General features: G+C 45.8%; 1 protein-coding gene across 1 annotated transcript in view; it reads right to left on the reverse strand.

Annotated features, from left to right (window-relative positions):
- STARD13 (StAR related lipid transfer domain containing 13) overlaps positions 1-18,199 on the reverse strand; it is a gene marked incomplete in the record, with an annotated part of 274,328 nt that overhangs the window by 87,841 nt on the left and 168,288 nt on the right. Inside the window, 1 exon segment of the mRNA XM_030200373.1 lies at positions 3,568-3,626. Coding sequence (XP_030056233.1) covers positions 3,568-3,626 — 59 coding nt within the window.

Here is an 18,199-nt window from a genome sequence, read left to right on the forward strand (position 1 = left end):
GATATTGTTATTCAGTTCCAGTTTTTTTGTCATGCTCTATTTTAGTTCTTATAGTTTCGTTATTGGTGTTCGTTTGATATGTTATTTTATTTAGAAATTTTACTGTTCATACCTCATTATTAAAGATTTTGACCGTTTTTATTTCATATTCTTACAATAGATATTTTAGAGTCATTTATATGTTGTTTTAGACAATTGAATTGATTTATATGTTGATTTTAATTATATTTTTTGTATGTCTGATTAACAATGTACTAGAAATCCCTAACGCAGCCTTTAGAGGTGAAATGCGGCCACGTTGGGTAACTGGAAATAAAGTTATACAGATATCCATTCTTCAGTCTGCTTTTTTTGTTTGACGTTATGTTTTGTTCCTGTCCGGAGCTCTGTCCTTGCCCTGCATCCTGTTGCTGTGACGGTCTCGGGATTCAAAATGGCTGCCGAGAGTTGAAGTCTCACGAGGACGCTTCAATTCTCGGCGGCCATTTTGAATCCCGAGACTGTCACAGCAACAGAATGCAGGGCAAGGCAGCGCTCCGGGCAGGAAAGAAGGGGCTCTTTCCTGCCACGAAGAAGTCACTAGACCACCAGGGCAGTAGATAGTAAGTAAGGGAACGGGAGGGGAGGCTAGGATAGGCCCGCTGCCCGCCCGTTTGTCCAGAAATCCGGACAAATGGGAGAACTGGCAAAACCTGTCTGGACGCCCGGACATGTCCTCAAAAGAGGACATGTCCGGGTAAATCTGGACGTATGGTAACCCTAGAGAGAACAAGCAGCACAGTGAAACTCATGGGGAGTGAGGCACTGAGCGATGGACTGGCGTAGCAGAACCAGCATGCTAAAAAGTAATGCACATAACTGTAAATGTCGCACACGTAAGTGCTTGTATTCTATAACTTATGAGTGCATTTGGCATGTAAATGTGGGAGCCAAGTTATACACCAGGGGGTATTCCACGTACTCCATATATGGTGCCCAGATTTGCGTATCCAAATTTGGGCACGCACCCAAGATGCACATGCAAATGAATTGAATAATGACTCCTTAATTACACATAACTGGCTGCTAACAACCAATTATTGATGTTAATTGGTACTCATTAACACCTGTGCGTGAATCTGGATGCATGGTATTCTATAAGGTATGGCGCCTAACTCTACTAGTGTGTAAGTCAAAGGAAAGCATGGTCATGGGCGTTTCAGGGGTATTCCAAAAAGCTGCACACATAGCTCTAGAATACAGCCTCAGTGGGCCAAACTTGGCCACCAGCATTTACACCAGGGTTCAGCAGGCATAAGTCTGGCACCTAAAGTTATGCGCGGGATGCATGCCCTTTATGGAACAGCACTTTTTGTCGATTTTTTTAGTGTCCATTTTTGAGTGCTATTTATAAAATTTCTCCCTATGGATATGGGGAAAAAAAACTTAGGGGGCAATTCTATAAGTGGACAGCACAATCTAGGCTCCTCATTGTTGCGTGCTGAGCGCTAATTCAACAACAGCATCTGGTGCCAAGATTCCATTATAGAATATTTGCGCAAATCCACATTGGTGCTCCTACATTTAGGTGAGCCCACTTTTGCCATCTCAATGGCAGCAGCTAAGTGTGGCAATCTACCCACGCTCTTCTATTAATTGGGTGCAGAGGTTGGAGACACGCCCATGCCCCTCCCATGCTCCGCCTATACATGCTCCCCTTGCAGCTATGTGTTATGTCATATGTGCACGTAGGTTACAGAATAGTGTAAAGTTCATTGCTAGCATTTACATGCGTAAGTGGTACATTTATGCCTGTGTTAATATTCTATAATCCACGCGCACAAATGGCGTCTAATTACAGAATTGCCTTTCAGATGAATCAAGTCTTTCACATGAATTAAGTGAAACATCCAAAGACATATTTTTTTGCTAGCAGTCCTCTTTTAAAAAGGAGGGTTAGTGTGTCTCGAAGAGTAGATGAGGCCCTGGAGTTAGATGCAGTGGCGTAGGAGGGGGGGGGGGCGGTGTGGCGGTCCGCCCCGGGTGCACGCCTCTGGGGGGTGTTGTCTCCGTTGGTTCCTTGCTCCCTCTGCCTCGGAACAGGTTACTTCCTGTTCCAGGGCAGAGAGAGCAAGGAACCAATGGAGCCGACGCAGCTCCCAGGGACGTGGACTCGGGGGTGGATCGGCCCTCCTGCCCGCCTGCCCGCCTGCCCGCCTGCCCCCTCGTTTCTAGTAGTAACAATGCGCTCCGGGGGGGAGGGTGCATGCCGAGGGGGGGGGGGGCACCGTGCTGCATCCGGGGGGGGGGGGTGCGCAGCGGCGACCCGCCCCGGGTGTCAGCCGCTCTCGCTACGGCACTGGTTAGATTATCTAATTTACATTCCTGATATGGACCAAAGGATGAGACCAAATGTACTGTTGAAGATTACTCACTCAGTGTCCTACAATATTACATTTCCAGCACGAAACTCAGCTTAATGCCAATGTTCCACCTTTCCAAAAAGTGGAAGTACATTTAACAGCATTGATCAGAGAGAGAACATGCCTTGGGTTAGAAAACTTGCAAATGACAACTTAACTTGTGCAGAGGATCTGTTTCACACAAATAAATTAAGAGATAGGGTTTGCCTGCCTATCTTGAGCCCTTAAAGCCTGAGATAATGTTTAATATGAAGTTTTAACCTAATGGTTTTAAAACAGTTGGTTGAGAATCAGGGAAGTTCAGTTCAAACCCCACTGACCTTCCTTGTGATCCTGGGCAAAGTCACTTAACCCTCCATTGTCTCTGGTACAAACTCTAACGTACCTAGGGTGGGGCGATGGGAGCGGCCCCCACCCTGGATGCCGGCAGCAGAGGGGTTCAACGGAGCAGGCCCGTGGCTGTCGGCTCTGCCGGTCCCCTGCCACCTCTGGCATTAACTTCTTGTTCAGGGGCAGAGGACCGTCAGAGCCGAGAGCCATGCACCTGCTCTGCGTACCCCCCTGCTTGGAGGTGGGGGTGTGCTCCATCCAGGGGAGGGGGTTGCATGCGTGCTATGCCCGGGTGGGGGTGTGTGTTCTGCCCCACCCTGGTGGGCATATAAGGTAGGTATGCCACTGGGTACAAACTAGATTGTGAAACCTCAGAGGACAGAAAAATATCTCCTGTACCTGACTGTAGCTTGTTATGAGCTAAAAGTGTAGGCTAATTCCAAAACCTCTTCTATTCTTAGTGAATAGTAAGCCTGCACAAATTACATACAGTTCTCCTGCTATTTCTTAATATCTTCTAGGCATTCCTATGCTGGTCAGTAAGAATGCTATAACCTCATATACCAGGTGGAACTTGGATAAAAATAGTAGAGGTAAAAAGCTTTAGAACACAAAACAATTTTTTGTCACCCCCTTGCTCCTGCTGATAATAGAGAGCTATCTTAACAAATTTACGAGAATGCTTGCAAATTATAAGATGGTATCTAAGAAAGTACACACATTTGGAATATGTGATAAAATTTGCAAAGCTCATCCAAAGCTGATGTCACAGCTAAGGAAAAGGCACAATTGTACACAGTAACAGGAAAAAGTCTTCATGGAAATTTCGACCTACCTTCTTCCTTTGGAAGTTCACATCCAGTTTCATTGAGGCACACTTGTTTAATGTGTTCAGTCGTCTGAAAGTGAAACAGAATCCAATAATTAACATCCCGCTGACTAGAGGGGTTGACTTTCTGTGCTTTCTCGCCAGATGGGTCCTCAGAGTTTGTCCTGCCATTGGCTCATGTAATTTCAAGCACATTTCAGGAAAACATCTAAACCTGTATTCTGCTTTGCTAACGCCAAAAGCAAAATAAGGAAATCACATAGATAGATGCAACTCAGTAGCCTAGAAAAATAGACTCCATCCTGCAGAACTTTCCTGGACAGATTTGCTATGGGAATGAAGCCTTTGTTGGCAATCCTTTAAATGCTATTAAAGCCAATGATTCTCTGGAACTCCTATTACACTCTAGTGAGTTAATATTCCCAAACTGAACTAAAAGGGAAGGGGGCTCACTCCTAAAAGCTGTTAATTTCATTACTCCCAAGACTCCACCCACTGATACATTCTGAAAGGGTGGCAGTGTCTCTTAGCAGCCTGCAACAGACAGGAGTCAACTCCCTTTGCACCTCTTATCTGATTAGACACTTTTGTATTGGGACTTTGAGGCTTTAAACCCTGTAGTCTCTCCAATTAGGGAACTGATGAGTTTAAATGTCTCTCGCAGGATGTGCTGCATATGAAAATAGGAGCTAAATCAGGAGTTTACTGTTAGTGCTTTTTGTAGAAAAATTAGATGACGTAAGTCCAGATTCTTAAACAGTCCTACTAAATGCTTTTAGAATGAGAAATTTTGACATACGGACACTTTTTTAATTTTTCTTTTTTGCAACAGAGCAATTTACTAAGCACACTAAATGAGACTAAAGCTAGCCTGGTCTTAGTGCATTAATGTGGCATTATCTTTTCAGGGAAGGTAAGGGGTTGTACCTTCTTAGATAGAGGTCTCCGTTTAAAGGATTATAGAGCAATACAGTATTTCGATAACTTTCACTGAACTTGAAATATATTAAATTTGAGATTTTAAATGTACATATGCAATATATAACAGTGGAAAAGGATAAGAGAAAGAGTGGCATAGAAATGGGAAAGGGAATTGGATTTGATATACCACCTTTCTGTGTTTGCAATCAAAGCAGTTTACATATTATTTGCAGGTACTTATTTTGTACCTGGGGCAATGAAGGGTTAAGTGACTCTACACAAATGGGGTTCAGATCTCTACTCCCTCAGGCCCTCATGATCAAAAGCAAACTCCGGCGCTAGAGGCTGTTAACGCCATACTAGCGCCAGAGTTTGCTGCCGACCCATGATCAGAGCCCTCGAGCGCCTGAAAAAATGCACTCGAGGGCTCTTAGCGCAAGTAGCATGCAAATGCATGCTAAACAGGGCTTCTAGCGCAATTAGCTTGCAAATGCATGCTAATCAGCGCTTAACGCATTCATCCCAAATGATCAGCGGCCAGCGCGCCAAAGATTGGGTCGCTCGCCGCGGCACAATCAACGCCAGCTCTGAGCTGGCGTTAGACTTTGCGGATCATTGGGGAGGAATGGTGAGCCCTGTCCAGCATGCAGTTGCATGCTGGCAGGCCACCGTTCCCCCTCAAGGCAAACGCAAACGGGGGAGTGGAGGTCCGGTGGACCTCCGGCCCCCCGACGATCCGACCCCCTCCGGCCAAACGCTAACATCGACGGGGGGCTGGAGATCCGGTGGGTCTCCAGCCCCCTCTCCGAACCCCCATAAATTGTGGTGGCCGCCTCCGGCCAAACGCTAACATCGACGGGGGGCTGGAGATCCAGTGGGTCTCCAGCCCCCCCCTCCCCGAACCCCCATAAATTGTGGTGGCCACCTCCGGCCAAAAGCTAACATCGACGGGGGGCTGGAGGTCTGGTGGACCCCAACTCCTCCCCCCCCAGCGTTCTGCAGTGCCAATCCCTGGTGGTCCGTGGTCGCCCTCCGTCCCTCCCGGCTGCCCCCCTACCTTTTGTTGGAGGAGGGACGCAGCCTGCCTGCCTCCCTCCTCTTCCTGTCGACGCCGCAGAAAAATGCAAATGCATGCTAAACAGGGCTTCTAGCGCAATTACATGGTCTGTAGCCCCGCCCAGTGCATCCCAGGATGCAATGGGCGGGGCGCCGCCATTTTTCTGCGGCGTCGACAGGAAGAGGAGGGAGGCAGGCAGGCTGTGTCCCTCCTCCAACAAAAGGTAGGGGGGCAGCCGGGCGGGACGGAGGGCGACCACGGACCACCAGGGATTGGCACTGCAGAACGGTGAGGGGGGGGAGGAGTTGGGGTCCACCGGACCTCCAGCCCCCCATCGATGTTAGCTTTTGGCCGGAGGCGGCCACCACAATTTATGGGGGTTTGGGGAGGGGGGGCTGGAGCCCCAATGGATCTCCAGCCCCCCGTCGATGTTAGCTTTTGGCCGGAGGCGGCCACCACAATTTATGGGGGTTCGGGGAGGGGGGGGGGCTGGAGACCCACCGGATCTCCAGCCCCCCGTCGATGTTAGCATTTGGCCGGAGGCGGCCACCACAATTTATGGGGGTTCGGGGAGGGGGCTGGAGACCCACCGGATCTCCAACCCTCCCTGGGCATGGAGGGGGTCGGATTGTCAGGGGACCTACAGCCCCCCCCCCCATCGCTGGATGGGAGGGTGGGAGAGGGTTTAGCCGGCGGCGGCGGCCTCAACGTTTTCTGGGGGTTTGAGGGGGGGGCTGGAGACAACTGTTTGACAGGTTTGGGCTTTTGACAGCCCAGACCTGTCAAACAAGTGCAGGAGGATTGTGCTGAGCGCATGCTCAGGCGCAATTCTCTCACATTTCAACACGGTAATCAAAGATAATAGCGCTGCTTAGATTTGCATGCATTATCTTTGATCATCGATGCAGAAAAGCCCTGCGCTGTCCCGGCGCTATTTTTAGGGCGCTGTTTGGAACAGCGCAGGGCTTTTGATCATGAGGGCCTCATTGACAGTCTTTGTTGCCTTGTCTCAGGTACACCTGCAGGTCATAAGCTCTTTGGGGCAGGGATTTTATTGTACCTGGGTTACTAATAATGCTAGAAGCTGTCTTGAGCATTATTTTGAAAGGTACGCTAAAAGTCTTTATTAGAAACAGAAACAGAAACAGCAAGCATTTCAAATTCATTTGAGGGAAAATTAAACATAGTCCTTGTGGTATCCCCCCTCCCCTTTGCCTCTCTTCCCAATTCCTCACTTCAGCCAGTATTCCTGAGTGACGCTCCCGTTGAGGCACACTCTCTGCTTGTTGGCCAGTAGGGGTCACTACTCTGCCAGCAGAATCTTGCCTTCTTCTTGGTGCCTGTGCACTACTGTTACAGTACCCCAGGCTAAACCAACAGACTGATCCTAACTGTTAGAATAAGCCAGAAGTACCCTGGCATGGTCCTTCATGGACAGGGTATGAAACAGCATCTGAGTGGATGTGGTGGAGACAGAATTCAGGCTAACCTGGCATAAACACAGAGGATTCCTGGTGGTGAAGAAGTGAGGGAAAGTCACAGATTGTACCAGGATCAAAACTGGACAGATTAAGAGGATTTTTATCATTCTCATCTACCATAATATCTGATGTTTCCTTAATGTATGGGGATGTTTTATCTTACAATTTCTAACAAAACTAGTTCACCTGTATAAAAAAAATGTCACCATATATGGAGAAAAAAAAAACTACCATCAGTGATCAAGAACAGAATAAATGAATACTGCTTTATATTTGGGCAAGCCATTAATGCTCACTGTGCATCGTAAAGCTCCCAAACAAGTACAAATCCCAGTGCAAAATTATTAATTACTCAGTTCAAACATTTCCACAATGTATAAAAATTATATGATGGCAGTCTGGATGGTCCTGGTATGAATTCAATAGGTACATAAGTATTGCCACACTGGGACAGACCAAAGGTCGATCAAGCCCAGCATCCCGTTTCCAACAGTGGCCAAACCAGGTCACAAATAGCTGGCAAGGTCCCAAAAAAGTTCAATACAGTTTATGCTGTTTATCCCAGAAATAAGCAGTAGATTTTCCGCAAGTCATTTTAATAATGATTTATGGACTTTTCCTTTAGAAAGCCGTCCAAATCTTTTTTTAAACCCCGCTAAGCTAACCGCCTTTACCACATTCTCTGGCAATGAATTCCAGAGATTAATTGCACGTCGAGGTATCAATAAAGTACAACAAAATGCAGTCTCTCTCTACATCATATACTCACAAAGTTTGTTTAAGCACTTATCTGAATATCACTACATAATAGTTGTTACGATTTGGCTATTTCTGGTGCATAAATCTCCTCATGCAAGAAAAGAAGTATTTGGAATAGAATACTAGGCTAATAGTTTAAAAGACTTGATATACCACCTTTTAACAATTATCAAACTGGTTTACAATAAAACAATATGAAACATAAAATAGATGGAAAAGAACGCCAATTAAAATAGGAAAGAACCCAATCAAACAAGGCAAACACTCCACACATAACCAGCCTATACAGAAAGAGTGCAGAACAATTCTAATGCAAAAGCCTTTTGGAAGAAATAGGTCTTTAATCTCCCCTTAAATAGTGTAAATGATTTCTCCTGCCTTAACTCCAGGGGGAGTTGATTCCACAATACAGGTGCTTTCCAATAAAAAGCACTTTCCCTAGTAACTGTCAACCTAGCTTGGGCACTCCCATTAATAAATCAGTAGCCCCCCGACCTCAAGACCTTCCCTGGTACATATGACCTTAGCAAAGGAACCAGATAGCCTGGAACTCCTTCATACAAAACTTTATGCACAAGAATCAAGATTTTCTACAAAGACCTAAATTCCACTGGAAGCCAATGGAATTGCAAGTATAAAGGAGTCACCCGCTCTCTGGCTCCAACCCCTTCCAACAGTCGAATAGCAGAATTCTGTAGCGTTCTCAGACGCCGCAACAAATACCAAGGCAATTCAAGATATACCGCATTACCATCATCCAAGTGGGCAATTTCAAATAAACACAACAACACATGTAAAGTGGAAGTATCAAAATAAGATCTTGCTGCCCTCAACATACATAAAGCAGCAAACCCACCCCACCCCACCCCTTATTATTCTTAATATTTGACACTCAAAAAGCAACTCACTGTCAATACTTACCCCCAAGTACCGGAAGGAATCATTCAATCCTTCTTTCCCTTCCAGAAACTTAGGAACATGCGCAGTTAGCAGTGATCATTAAGGGGTCCTTTTACTAAGCTGCAGTAAAAGGGGGCCTGCACTAGCATCAGTGCACGTTTTTGATGCGCACTGAGGCCCCCTTTTACCGCAGTGGGTAAAAGGTTTTTAAAAATGGCTGTGCAGTAAGTGAACCACTTACCCCATGCCATTTCCATGCCATTTCAGGGGGGGGGGGGGGGGAGAACTTACCGTCATCTGTTGAGGTGATGGTAACAGCTCCCTCGCTAACCTGGCGGTAACAAGGCAGTGCGCGGTGCTACCCGATCACCGCCAGGTAAGCACCGGTGCTACAAAAATAGAAAATATTTTTGCAGCACCGGAAATGGGGCACACTGGAGGTGGGAACTACGGCCAGGCTCCTGCAGTAGCCAGGCGGCAGTTCCAGATTGGCGTGCGGCGAGCCCATTGCCGTGCACCAACCCTAAAATATTATGGAAATATAGGGTATATTTATCTTTGTCAAAATATGGCTATTTCTTAAAATGTCCATTTCATGCTTTTTAATTTTTATTAAACAAAGGTTAGGGGTCCTTTTACCAAGCTGTGGTAAGCAGTAACATGTGCTTACCTCAGCTTAAAAGGGCTTAGCCCAGGGCACGCTGAGGTGTCCCATGGTAATTTTGAAATCTGCATGTACAAACCATGTGCTAAAAAATAATAATTTTTTTTTTTTGCAGAGGAGGCATATCTGGGGGGGGGGGGGGGGGGGGGGTGGAGAGTGGCCAGATCTATGCTAATCAGCGCATCTACATTGCTGTGTATTGATTAGTAAAGGATTAGTGCATGAGCCCTTACCATCTACAAAAGAGGTGGCGGAAGGGCTCACATCCTAATTTTTGTTAATGGTTATGTGCTAATGGCAAATGAAATGAGATTGAAGGGGGGCAGACTCAGAAAAGATGTCAGGAAGTATTTTTTCACGGAGAGGGTGGTGGATGCTTGGAATGCCCTCCCGCGGGAGGTGGTGGCGATAAAAACAGTAACGGAATTCAAACATGCATGGGATGTGCATAAAGGAATCCTATGCAGAAGGAATGGATCCTCAGAAGCTTAGTTACAATTGGGTGGCAGAGCAGGTGGGGGGAAGAGGGGTTGGTGGTTGGGAGGCGAGGATAGGGGAGGGCAGACTTTTATACGGTCTGTGCCACAGCCGGTGATGGAAGGCGGGACAGGTGGTTGGAAGGCAGGAAAAACTGCTGGGCAGACTTATACGGTCTGTGCCCTGAGAAAGACAGGTACAAATCAAGGTAAGGTATACACATGAGTTTATCTTGGGCAGACTGGATGGACCGTGCAGGTCTTTTTCTGCCGTCATCTACTATGTTACTATATGCATAAAGGAATCCTATGCAGTAGGAATGGATCCTCAGAAGCTCAGCCAAAATTGGGTGGCGGAGCAGGTGGGGGAAGAGAGGTTGGTGGTTGGGAGGCGAGTATAGTGGAGGGCAGACTTATACGGTCTGTGCCAGAGCCAGTGCTGGGAGGTGGGACTGGTGGTTGGGAGGCAGGAAATACTGCTGGGCAGACTTGTACGGTCTGTGCCCTGAAAAAGGCAGGTACAAATCAAGGTAAGGTATACACATATGAGTTTATCTTGTTGGGCAGACTGGATGGACCATGCAGGTCTTTTTCTGCCATCATCTACTATGTTACTATGTAAAATTAGTGCATGAGCCCTTACCATCTACAAAAGAGGTGGCGGAAAGGGCTCACATGCTAATTTTTGTTAATGGTTATGTGGTAATGGCAAAATTAGTGCATGGCCATTAATCTGGACAATAGAAAGTCAAACCATTTTCTGGCTGCACTACAAATGGCCTTAGCATGTGGGAAAGACCCAAGTAAGGGCGTGCTAAAGCTGCTTTTTAGCGCTGCTTATTAAAAGGACCTCTTAATGTGTTTGTAAATATTCCACATAACGCAATGGAAACTGCTCCCTAGTTTAACCATGGGATTGTATAGGAACAAGCTGTGGCAGTGCAGGTTTCCCTACGTATCACAGTCAGTACGCCTTCGCCCTGTTCTAGATCATTCCGCTTCCACTTCTGTTATTTGGGGGGGGGGGGGGGGGGGGGGAGGGTTCAGAGTGCCATTTAGTATATTCACAATCTAAAAAAAAAAAAAGATCTGCAATTTTCTCATTATATCCACTTCTAAGTTCAGGAGGGACAAACAAAATAGCATCTTATGCCAACACAAGCTTTTTACAGTTGTCATAATACTAGGACTGTATAACACAGCTATATCTGATCAATAGCCACATGTATGTTGACTGCTCAAAGCAAATCAGCTTCTAAAGGAAAGAGGAAAACTGAACTATTGTCACTTTCCTTAATTACATGCGTATTAACTTGACCCATGTTTTTTTTAATTAAAATCGATCATTTAACATATATAAGTTGTTGGTTGATGTTTGGTGTTACACCTCTGATTCAATAAAGATATTTTCAAAAAAAAATTGATTCTGCCGTCATCTACTATGTTACTATCCTGCTTATAATCGAACGAGAATAACGCCCAAGTTCCGACCTAAATCGGGAGATGGGCGTTTATCTCACAAAAACGAATAACGCGGTATAATCAAAAGCCGAATTTGGGTCGCTTTCAACTGCACTCCGTCGCGGATGCGGACAAAGTGGACGGGGGCGTGTCGAAGGCGTGTCGAAGGAGGAACTGGGGCGTGGTTATCGGGCGAACAGAGATGGGCGCCCTTCGCCGATAATGGAACAGTTTTGAGCTAGAATTTAGAACACTTTTCCTGGACCCTGTTTTTTTACGAATAAGGCCCCAAAAGTGCCCTAAATTACCAGATGACCCCCAGAGGGAGTCGGGGATGACCTCCCCTGACTCCCCCAGTGGTCACTAACCCCCTCCCACCACAACAAATGATGTTTCACAACTTTTTACTTTCACCCTCAAATGTCATACCCTCCTCCCAAGCAGCAGTATGCAGGTCCCTGGAGCAGTTGTTAGGGGGTGCAGTGGACGTCAGGCAGGTGGACCCAGGCCCATCCCCCCCCCTACCTGTTACAATTGTGCTGCTTAATGCTATTAGTCGTCCAACCCTCCCCAAACCCACTGTACCCACATGTAGGTGCCCCCCTTCACCTCTTAGGGCTATAGTAATGATGTAGACTTGTGGGCAGTGGGTTTTGAGGGGGATTTGGGGGGCTCAACACCCAAGGGAAGGGTGCTATGCACCTGGGAGCTCTTTTACCTTTTATTTGTTTTTTGTAAAAGTGCCCCCTAGGGTGCCCGGTTGGTGTCCTGCCATGTGAGGGGGACCAGTGCACTATGAATCCTGGCCCCTCCCACGAACAAATGCCTTGGATTTATTCGTTTTTGAGCTGGGCGATTTCATTTTCCATTATCGCTGAAAAGCAAAATCGCCCAGCTCACACCTTGACGAATAAAACATGGGCGTCTTTTTCTTTTAAAAAATACGATCCGCCCCGCCCCTTCACGGACCCGTTCTCGGAGATTAACGCCCATGGAGATAGGCGTTTCTGTTCCATTATGCCCCTCCATGTTATTTAAAAAAAAAAAAATAATAATCCCTGCATTTTTAAGAGGAGGGCTTGGTGCCTCAGCACAGTCATTGTCTACTAAAGGCAAGAAAAAAGATGACAAAAGGAGGAGTAATAAAGGATAACCTGAAGTGCTCTGGTATGATAATATATTAAATAAAAATAAATGATTATTTGATATGTGACCAATCAAGAACTGCTAATCCTATCAATGTGGAGAATCAGATACTGAAGCCCATTACTATTATCCTGTCAGGGGTATCAAGAACAACCATTGTATGAAGACTAAACACATTCCACAAGAACTGGAGGGGGCCGGGACCTCAGCCTCACTGTCTGTGTCTAGCTATAATAAAACCATACAGCAAATAAGGGACTTAGTTTTAAATCAGACTCTGAGCTAATGAACTATCAGTGAAACAAAACAGTACTAGAGCTACTGACTTATCTACAACTAGCATCCTAAAGTTAAGTTTCGGTCACTTGAACTTTTCACACAATGGCATGTGTCAAATGAATTCCTTCAAAAAGGAGGTAAATAAATCCTAATAAATAAATAAATGCTGCACCTGGAGGGGCTGATGCAGAAAATGTCTGTTCAAGCTCCTCCACACTAGACACAAGGGACCAAGCCCAGGAAATGGGGGATGAGGCCATTTCAGGAGGTTCCACCTCAGTTTGTGTGTGTGTGGGTGGGGGGGGGGGGGGGGGGGGGTTGAGCAGGGGAGGCTGCCACATGGGTTGTTGCCCACAAACATACGAGAGCATTTGCCATTGGGGAAGGGGTTTAAATGGGAGTTGGGTGTATGCCACATGGGGGTCTTGATCTAGGGGCAGAGTATGCCACAGGGGGATGTTGATCTAGGGGTGTTTGTGTGCCACAAAGGGTGTTGATCTTGGGGTTTGTGTGCTATGGGGTGGGGGAGGTTGTGTGCTGCAGTGGAGTGTTGATCTAGGGGAGGGTGTGCCATGGAGAGGTCTTCATCTGAGGGTGCATGACATGGGGAGGGGAATCAAATGAAGGAGACACCTAGCATAGGGGAGAAATGATTTGAGGTATAGCTGGCATTAGAGGGGGGAGGGCAGCCTTTGGTATTTATAACTGCTCCTACAGCAGGCACTTAGACATACCTTAAGGAAGCTGTAAATACTGACATCTATTTTTCTCAATACAGATGTGGACTACCTATGTGAAATAGAGAATCCATGTCTATTTTAGGCCCATGTATACCACTCCCTCTACCTGCCCTACCCACCCCACCTACACCCCCTCAATATCTGAACATAGTCAAGCTTCTCCATATGGGAATGGTCCCTATTTTGAAATGGCATTTAAACATCTGGGCCTCTCCAGACATTTACACATGGGAATGCTTCTAATTTATTAAGGGAGTCACCAACTGGTGGTAGCTCAGTTCTGCAGGTTACTGATTTCTGTGCTACTATAATTTTATTTATTTTTAGTATTTATATACTGCCTAAACGGTTTACAATTTTTTTTTTCAGGTATTGGTGCTGTCCCTAATGGGAATCTAGTATTATCAGTGGCGTAGCTAGGTGGGGCGCCAGGGGAGCGACCGCTCCCCCAACCAGAGTTCTGCTGGTGCCGGCGCCTATATTTTTCGTCCTGTTCCAGTGAAAATGTGCGCCGGCGCAAGTCCGCTCTCGCTCCCCCCATGCCGTCAACTTACCTCATCCTGGCTCCGCTTCTGAGTATTATTACTTGGGCCAATGGAAGGCTAAGTGACTTGGCCCAAGGTCACAGGGAGGGGCATAATCGAACGACATCCCCGTGAAGGGGCGGGGAAACCCGCATTATCGAAATAAGATGGACGTCCATCTTTCGTTTTGATAATACAGTCGGGGATGCCCAAATCTGGAAATTTAGGTCAACCTTAGAGATGGTCGTCCTTAGACTTGGTTGTTTCTGATTTTTGGCAATAATGGAAACTGAGGACGCCCATCTCATAAACGACCAAATCCAAGCCTTTTGGTCGTGGGAGGAGAGAGCATTCGTAGTGCACTGGTCCCCCTCACATGCCAGGAAACCAACCAGGCACCCTAGGGGGCAATGCAGTGGACTTCAGAAATTGCTCCCAGGTGCATAGCTCCCTTACTGTGTGTGCTGAGACCCCCCAAAACCCACTACCCACAACTGTACAACACTAATATAGCTCTTACTGGTGAAGGGGGGCACCTAGATATGGGTACAGTGGGTTTCTGGTGGGTTTTGGAGGGCTCTCATTTACCACCACAAGTTGAACAGGTGGGGGTGGGGGTGGGGGTGGGCCCGGGTCCGCCTGTCTGAAGTGCACTGCACCCATTAAAACTGCTCCAAGGACTTGCATATTGCTGCGATGGACCTGAGTATGACATTTGAGGCTGGCATAGAGGCTGGGAAAAAATATTTTTAAAGAATTTTTTTGAGGGTTGGAGGAGGTTAGTGACCACTGGGGGAGTAAAGGGAGGTCATTCCCAGTTCTCTCTGGTGGTCATCTGGTCAGTTCGGGCACCTTTTCGTGGCTTGGTCATAACAGAAAAAGGACCAAGTCGTCCAAGTGCTCGTCAGGGACGCCCTTCTTTTTTCGATTATGGGTCAAGGACGCCCATGTGTTAGGCATGCCCAAGTCCCGCCTTTGCTACACCTCCAACACGCCCCAGGAACTTTGGTCATCCCCGCGACGGGAACCAGTTGAGGACGCCCAAAATTGGCTTTCGATTATGCCGATTTGGCGACTCTGGGAGAAGGATGCCCATCTTGCGATTTGTGTCGAAAGATGGGCGTCCTCTTTTGAAAATAAGCCTGATGGAGCTGCAGAGGGAATTGAACCTGGCTTCCGAGGATCTCAACCCACTGCTGACCATTAGGCCACTCCTCCACAATAATTTAACTCGGTGCATTTTTTTCTAGCAACAAAAGTGCCACTACTCAAATACTAGACTATCCTTCAGGGGTGGGGTGATCACTGAAGAACCTACCCCAGAATAGACAAGTCCCCTAAAACCAGCCATAGAATCTATAAAAAAAAGCGGCACTGGTGTACAGTCTGTGCTTTTTTATTAATACTTAGGGACAATGGGTTAATTTTAGCATGCAATGGAAAAGGTGCTCAGTATTCCCGAGTACCTCCTGAAAAAAGCCCTGATGGAACTCACAATTAATCTCACAAGCAACATTATTCTTCCAATCCAGGAGCATCAGGCTGTAAAGTTGTGGCCAAATGTTCCTAGGCTGCTCCTTAAAGGGGTTGTTGCTTGCAATGAGAAGCTGTCTCTTTCTCTTTTCCCCCATGAATGAGAACTCCCCACTGCAAAGACCGCCCCCCCCTCCTAAGAACTTTCCCTCCATCTCAAAGCCAACACCCCACTTCCTCAGGCCAGATAAATCATTTCAACTACATGCTTTATTATATCTCACTCACAGCAACTTCCTAGAGGGATCATAGAGACTTACACAAGGCCAGCATGACAGATCACACTTTTCCCGGGCCCTGAAGACCCTCCAAGAACTATTTCTCCCACACTAAAGACATCCCCCCAGTATATCCAAAGCACCCCCACCCTCCCATAGGCCCCCCAGGCCTACCGTCATAAGCCCAAATGTCTAGTGGGTTCAAGGCAGAAGCGATCTCCACTCACTTCTGTCCCTTCTGATGCAGAGTTCAAAATGGCACCAGTGACTCCTAGCGGTAGACTCATGGTACTACTATTTTCAGAAGGAAAATGTGTCCAATTCAAACTGTTCACATGCATATTTTATGTTGTACAATAGCCTGATTTAAACAATTTACTATGGGCTTCTTTACTACAGGTTTTCTCCTGTTTTGTTTCTATTGGTAGAGTGTCTAGTAAAAGAGCCCATATGCCTTATAAGACAGGTGTTATTTATGCTGCCCAAGTTTATTTTTCGACAAACAAGATCAATGTTTTGTAAGACTTTTCTTTATTGAAAATCAAACTAAGATGTGACAAAGTTTAGAATTTTCTTTCAGATTAAGAGATAATATAAGACTGTAATAAAATCTTATGATTTGATATTTAGAGCCACTTATCTTGGAAGGAGCACTTGATACCCAGATAAATGCTAATGATTGGTACTATCCCTTGATTTTCACCAACTGAAATTCATCACAGATCGTCCCTGCACTATTCTGGAATGGTACAGGGATGGAGTGTAGGCACAGGCAAAATTTATATAGGTAGCCATTTGAATATCATCGCCTCTCAGATAATAGCAGTGCTGCCCGTTCTACCTGGATATTCAGCACTGTCAGCCATGAATATCTTCAAATGTCACAGTCAATACTTAAAATGAAATGCCTGAATACTGACTCATTAATAAGTAAGACAAATTAAAGAAATGGGAAAAAAGGAGGATACTGTCCAAAGGTAGCAATACTCAAACTCCTCTAAATAGCAACTTGACAGCTTTTAAAATCTTTTTTTCACTTTTTATTTATAATTTTAAATCATGCATTATGAGTCCAATCACTTGCACATGAAATACTAAGGTTTCCTCCATAATAATAAACAATAGGCAATCAACTCTTATTCATAGAACAAAAAGGAAAAAATACATCTTCCTCAGACCACAAAAAAGGGGAGGGGGAGGAAACAAAGACAAAGGAGATCATCAAGAAAAATAGTTAAAGCAAAGATCTAACTGGACAATCCCAATCATTTAACTATCATTTAGCTAATCTATGATTTTTTGCCACTGATCAACTTCTTTAGGTCTTAAAAGATCTATGATGTTCCGGTACAAAAATATATATTTCAAGTCCCTCCCTACCTCACACATGGGTTTGAAATATGCTATGACCTGGCCCTATGAGGTAACAGGACCGAGACTATTTGTTCTGTAAAAAAAACACCTCATTTTTTATTTTGGATAATATTTTTATTGAGTCAAGGATACACATCATACAAACATATATGTGGGGAATGACCCCCCCATACCGTTCCTTTTTTTTTTTTTTTTGCATGTTATAACAGATAACTAAAAAGAGAAAAAAATCAACAAACCTTTTAAGTACAATGTAACAGACATTTCCCACTAAGGTTAACTGTATCCCTGCAAGAAAAACACCTCTTAAGTTGCATTTATACCTCCTGTCTGGCTGTATTATTGTTCCAATCACACCCAAAACCCGCTCGGTATCTTACAAGTGGTGTCAGGAGTGGGATTATCTCTCCTGCTCTGAGGGGCGACCCATGGGCTTCCAGGCTGGGGCCTCTGTACAACTGACAGGAGGGGTTTGTGAAAAGGCTAAGGAGATAAGCTCCGCCTTAGTTAGAGAGGGAAAATACAACAGAAAGTTAGTGCTGGTTAAGCAGGGTTTTTTAAAAACCTTTTGCTCTTCTCTCTGTGAAGCACAAGGGAGTGTTATAGGGCAGGAGTTGCCGAGGAATATAGAGAACAAGCTTACAATGGGAGCTTGGGAACTAGAGTGGCAAGAAGCTTGGCTAGTCCTGCAGCAACGACCAAGAGAGGCAGGGAATAGCAGGCCTGGTGGAAATAGCAGGCCTGGTGGAAGTAGCACTGTTGAAATGAAGGAGAAAAAGAAGAAAAGGAAGTCTAGGAAATTGGTATGGGGAGTGCCTGGTAAGGTATTACCTGCAACTGGTGGGGAAAGTAGGCACCTGCGTGATAGTGCCTGGATTGCGGTCCCCAATTTTTCCTCTGCAATGGTGATTCAAGAAAGAGGAAGGAGAGGTTACCCTCCAGAAAGAAGACTGTGTTGGAAGTAGCAGCTCTGGGGAGCCAGAACTAAGAGGTACTGTTGATGAACAGAACAGCAACCTAAAGATTGAAGCATTTCAAGATTTACCACAAGAGGGTTCTGACCTATGCCAGAGTCTGCAGAAAGAGTTGAAGGACACCTGAGACT

This window comes from Microcaecilia unicolor, chromosome 4 (genome assembly GCF_901765095.1).
Source record: "Microcaecilia unicolor chromosome 4, aMicUni1.1, whole genome shotgun sequence".
Classification (NCBI taxonomy): Eukaryota; Metazoa; Chordata; class Amphibia; order Gymnophiona; family Siphonopidae; genus Microcaecilia; species Microcaecilia unicolor.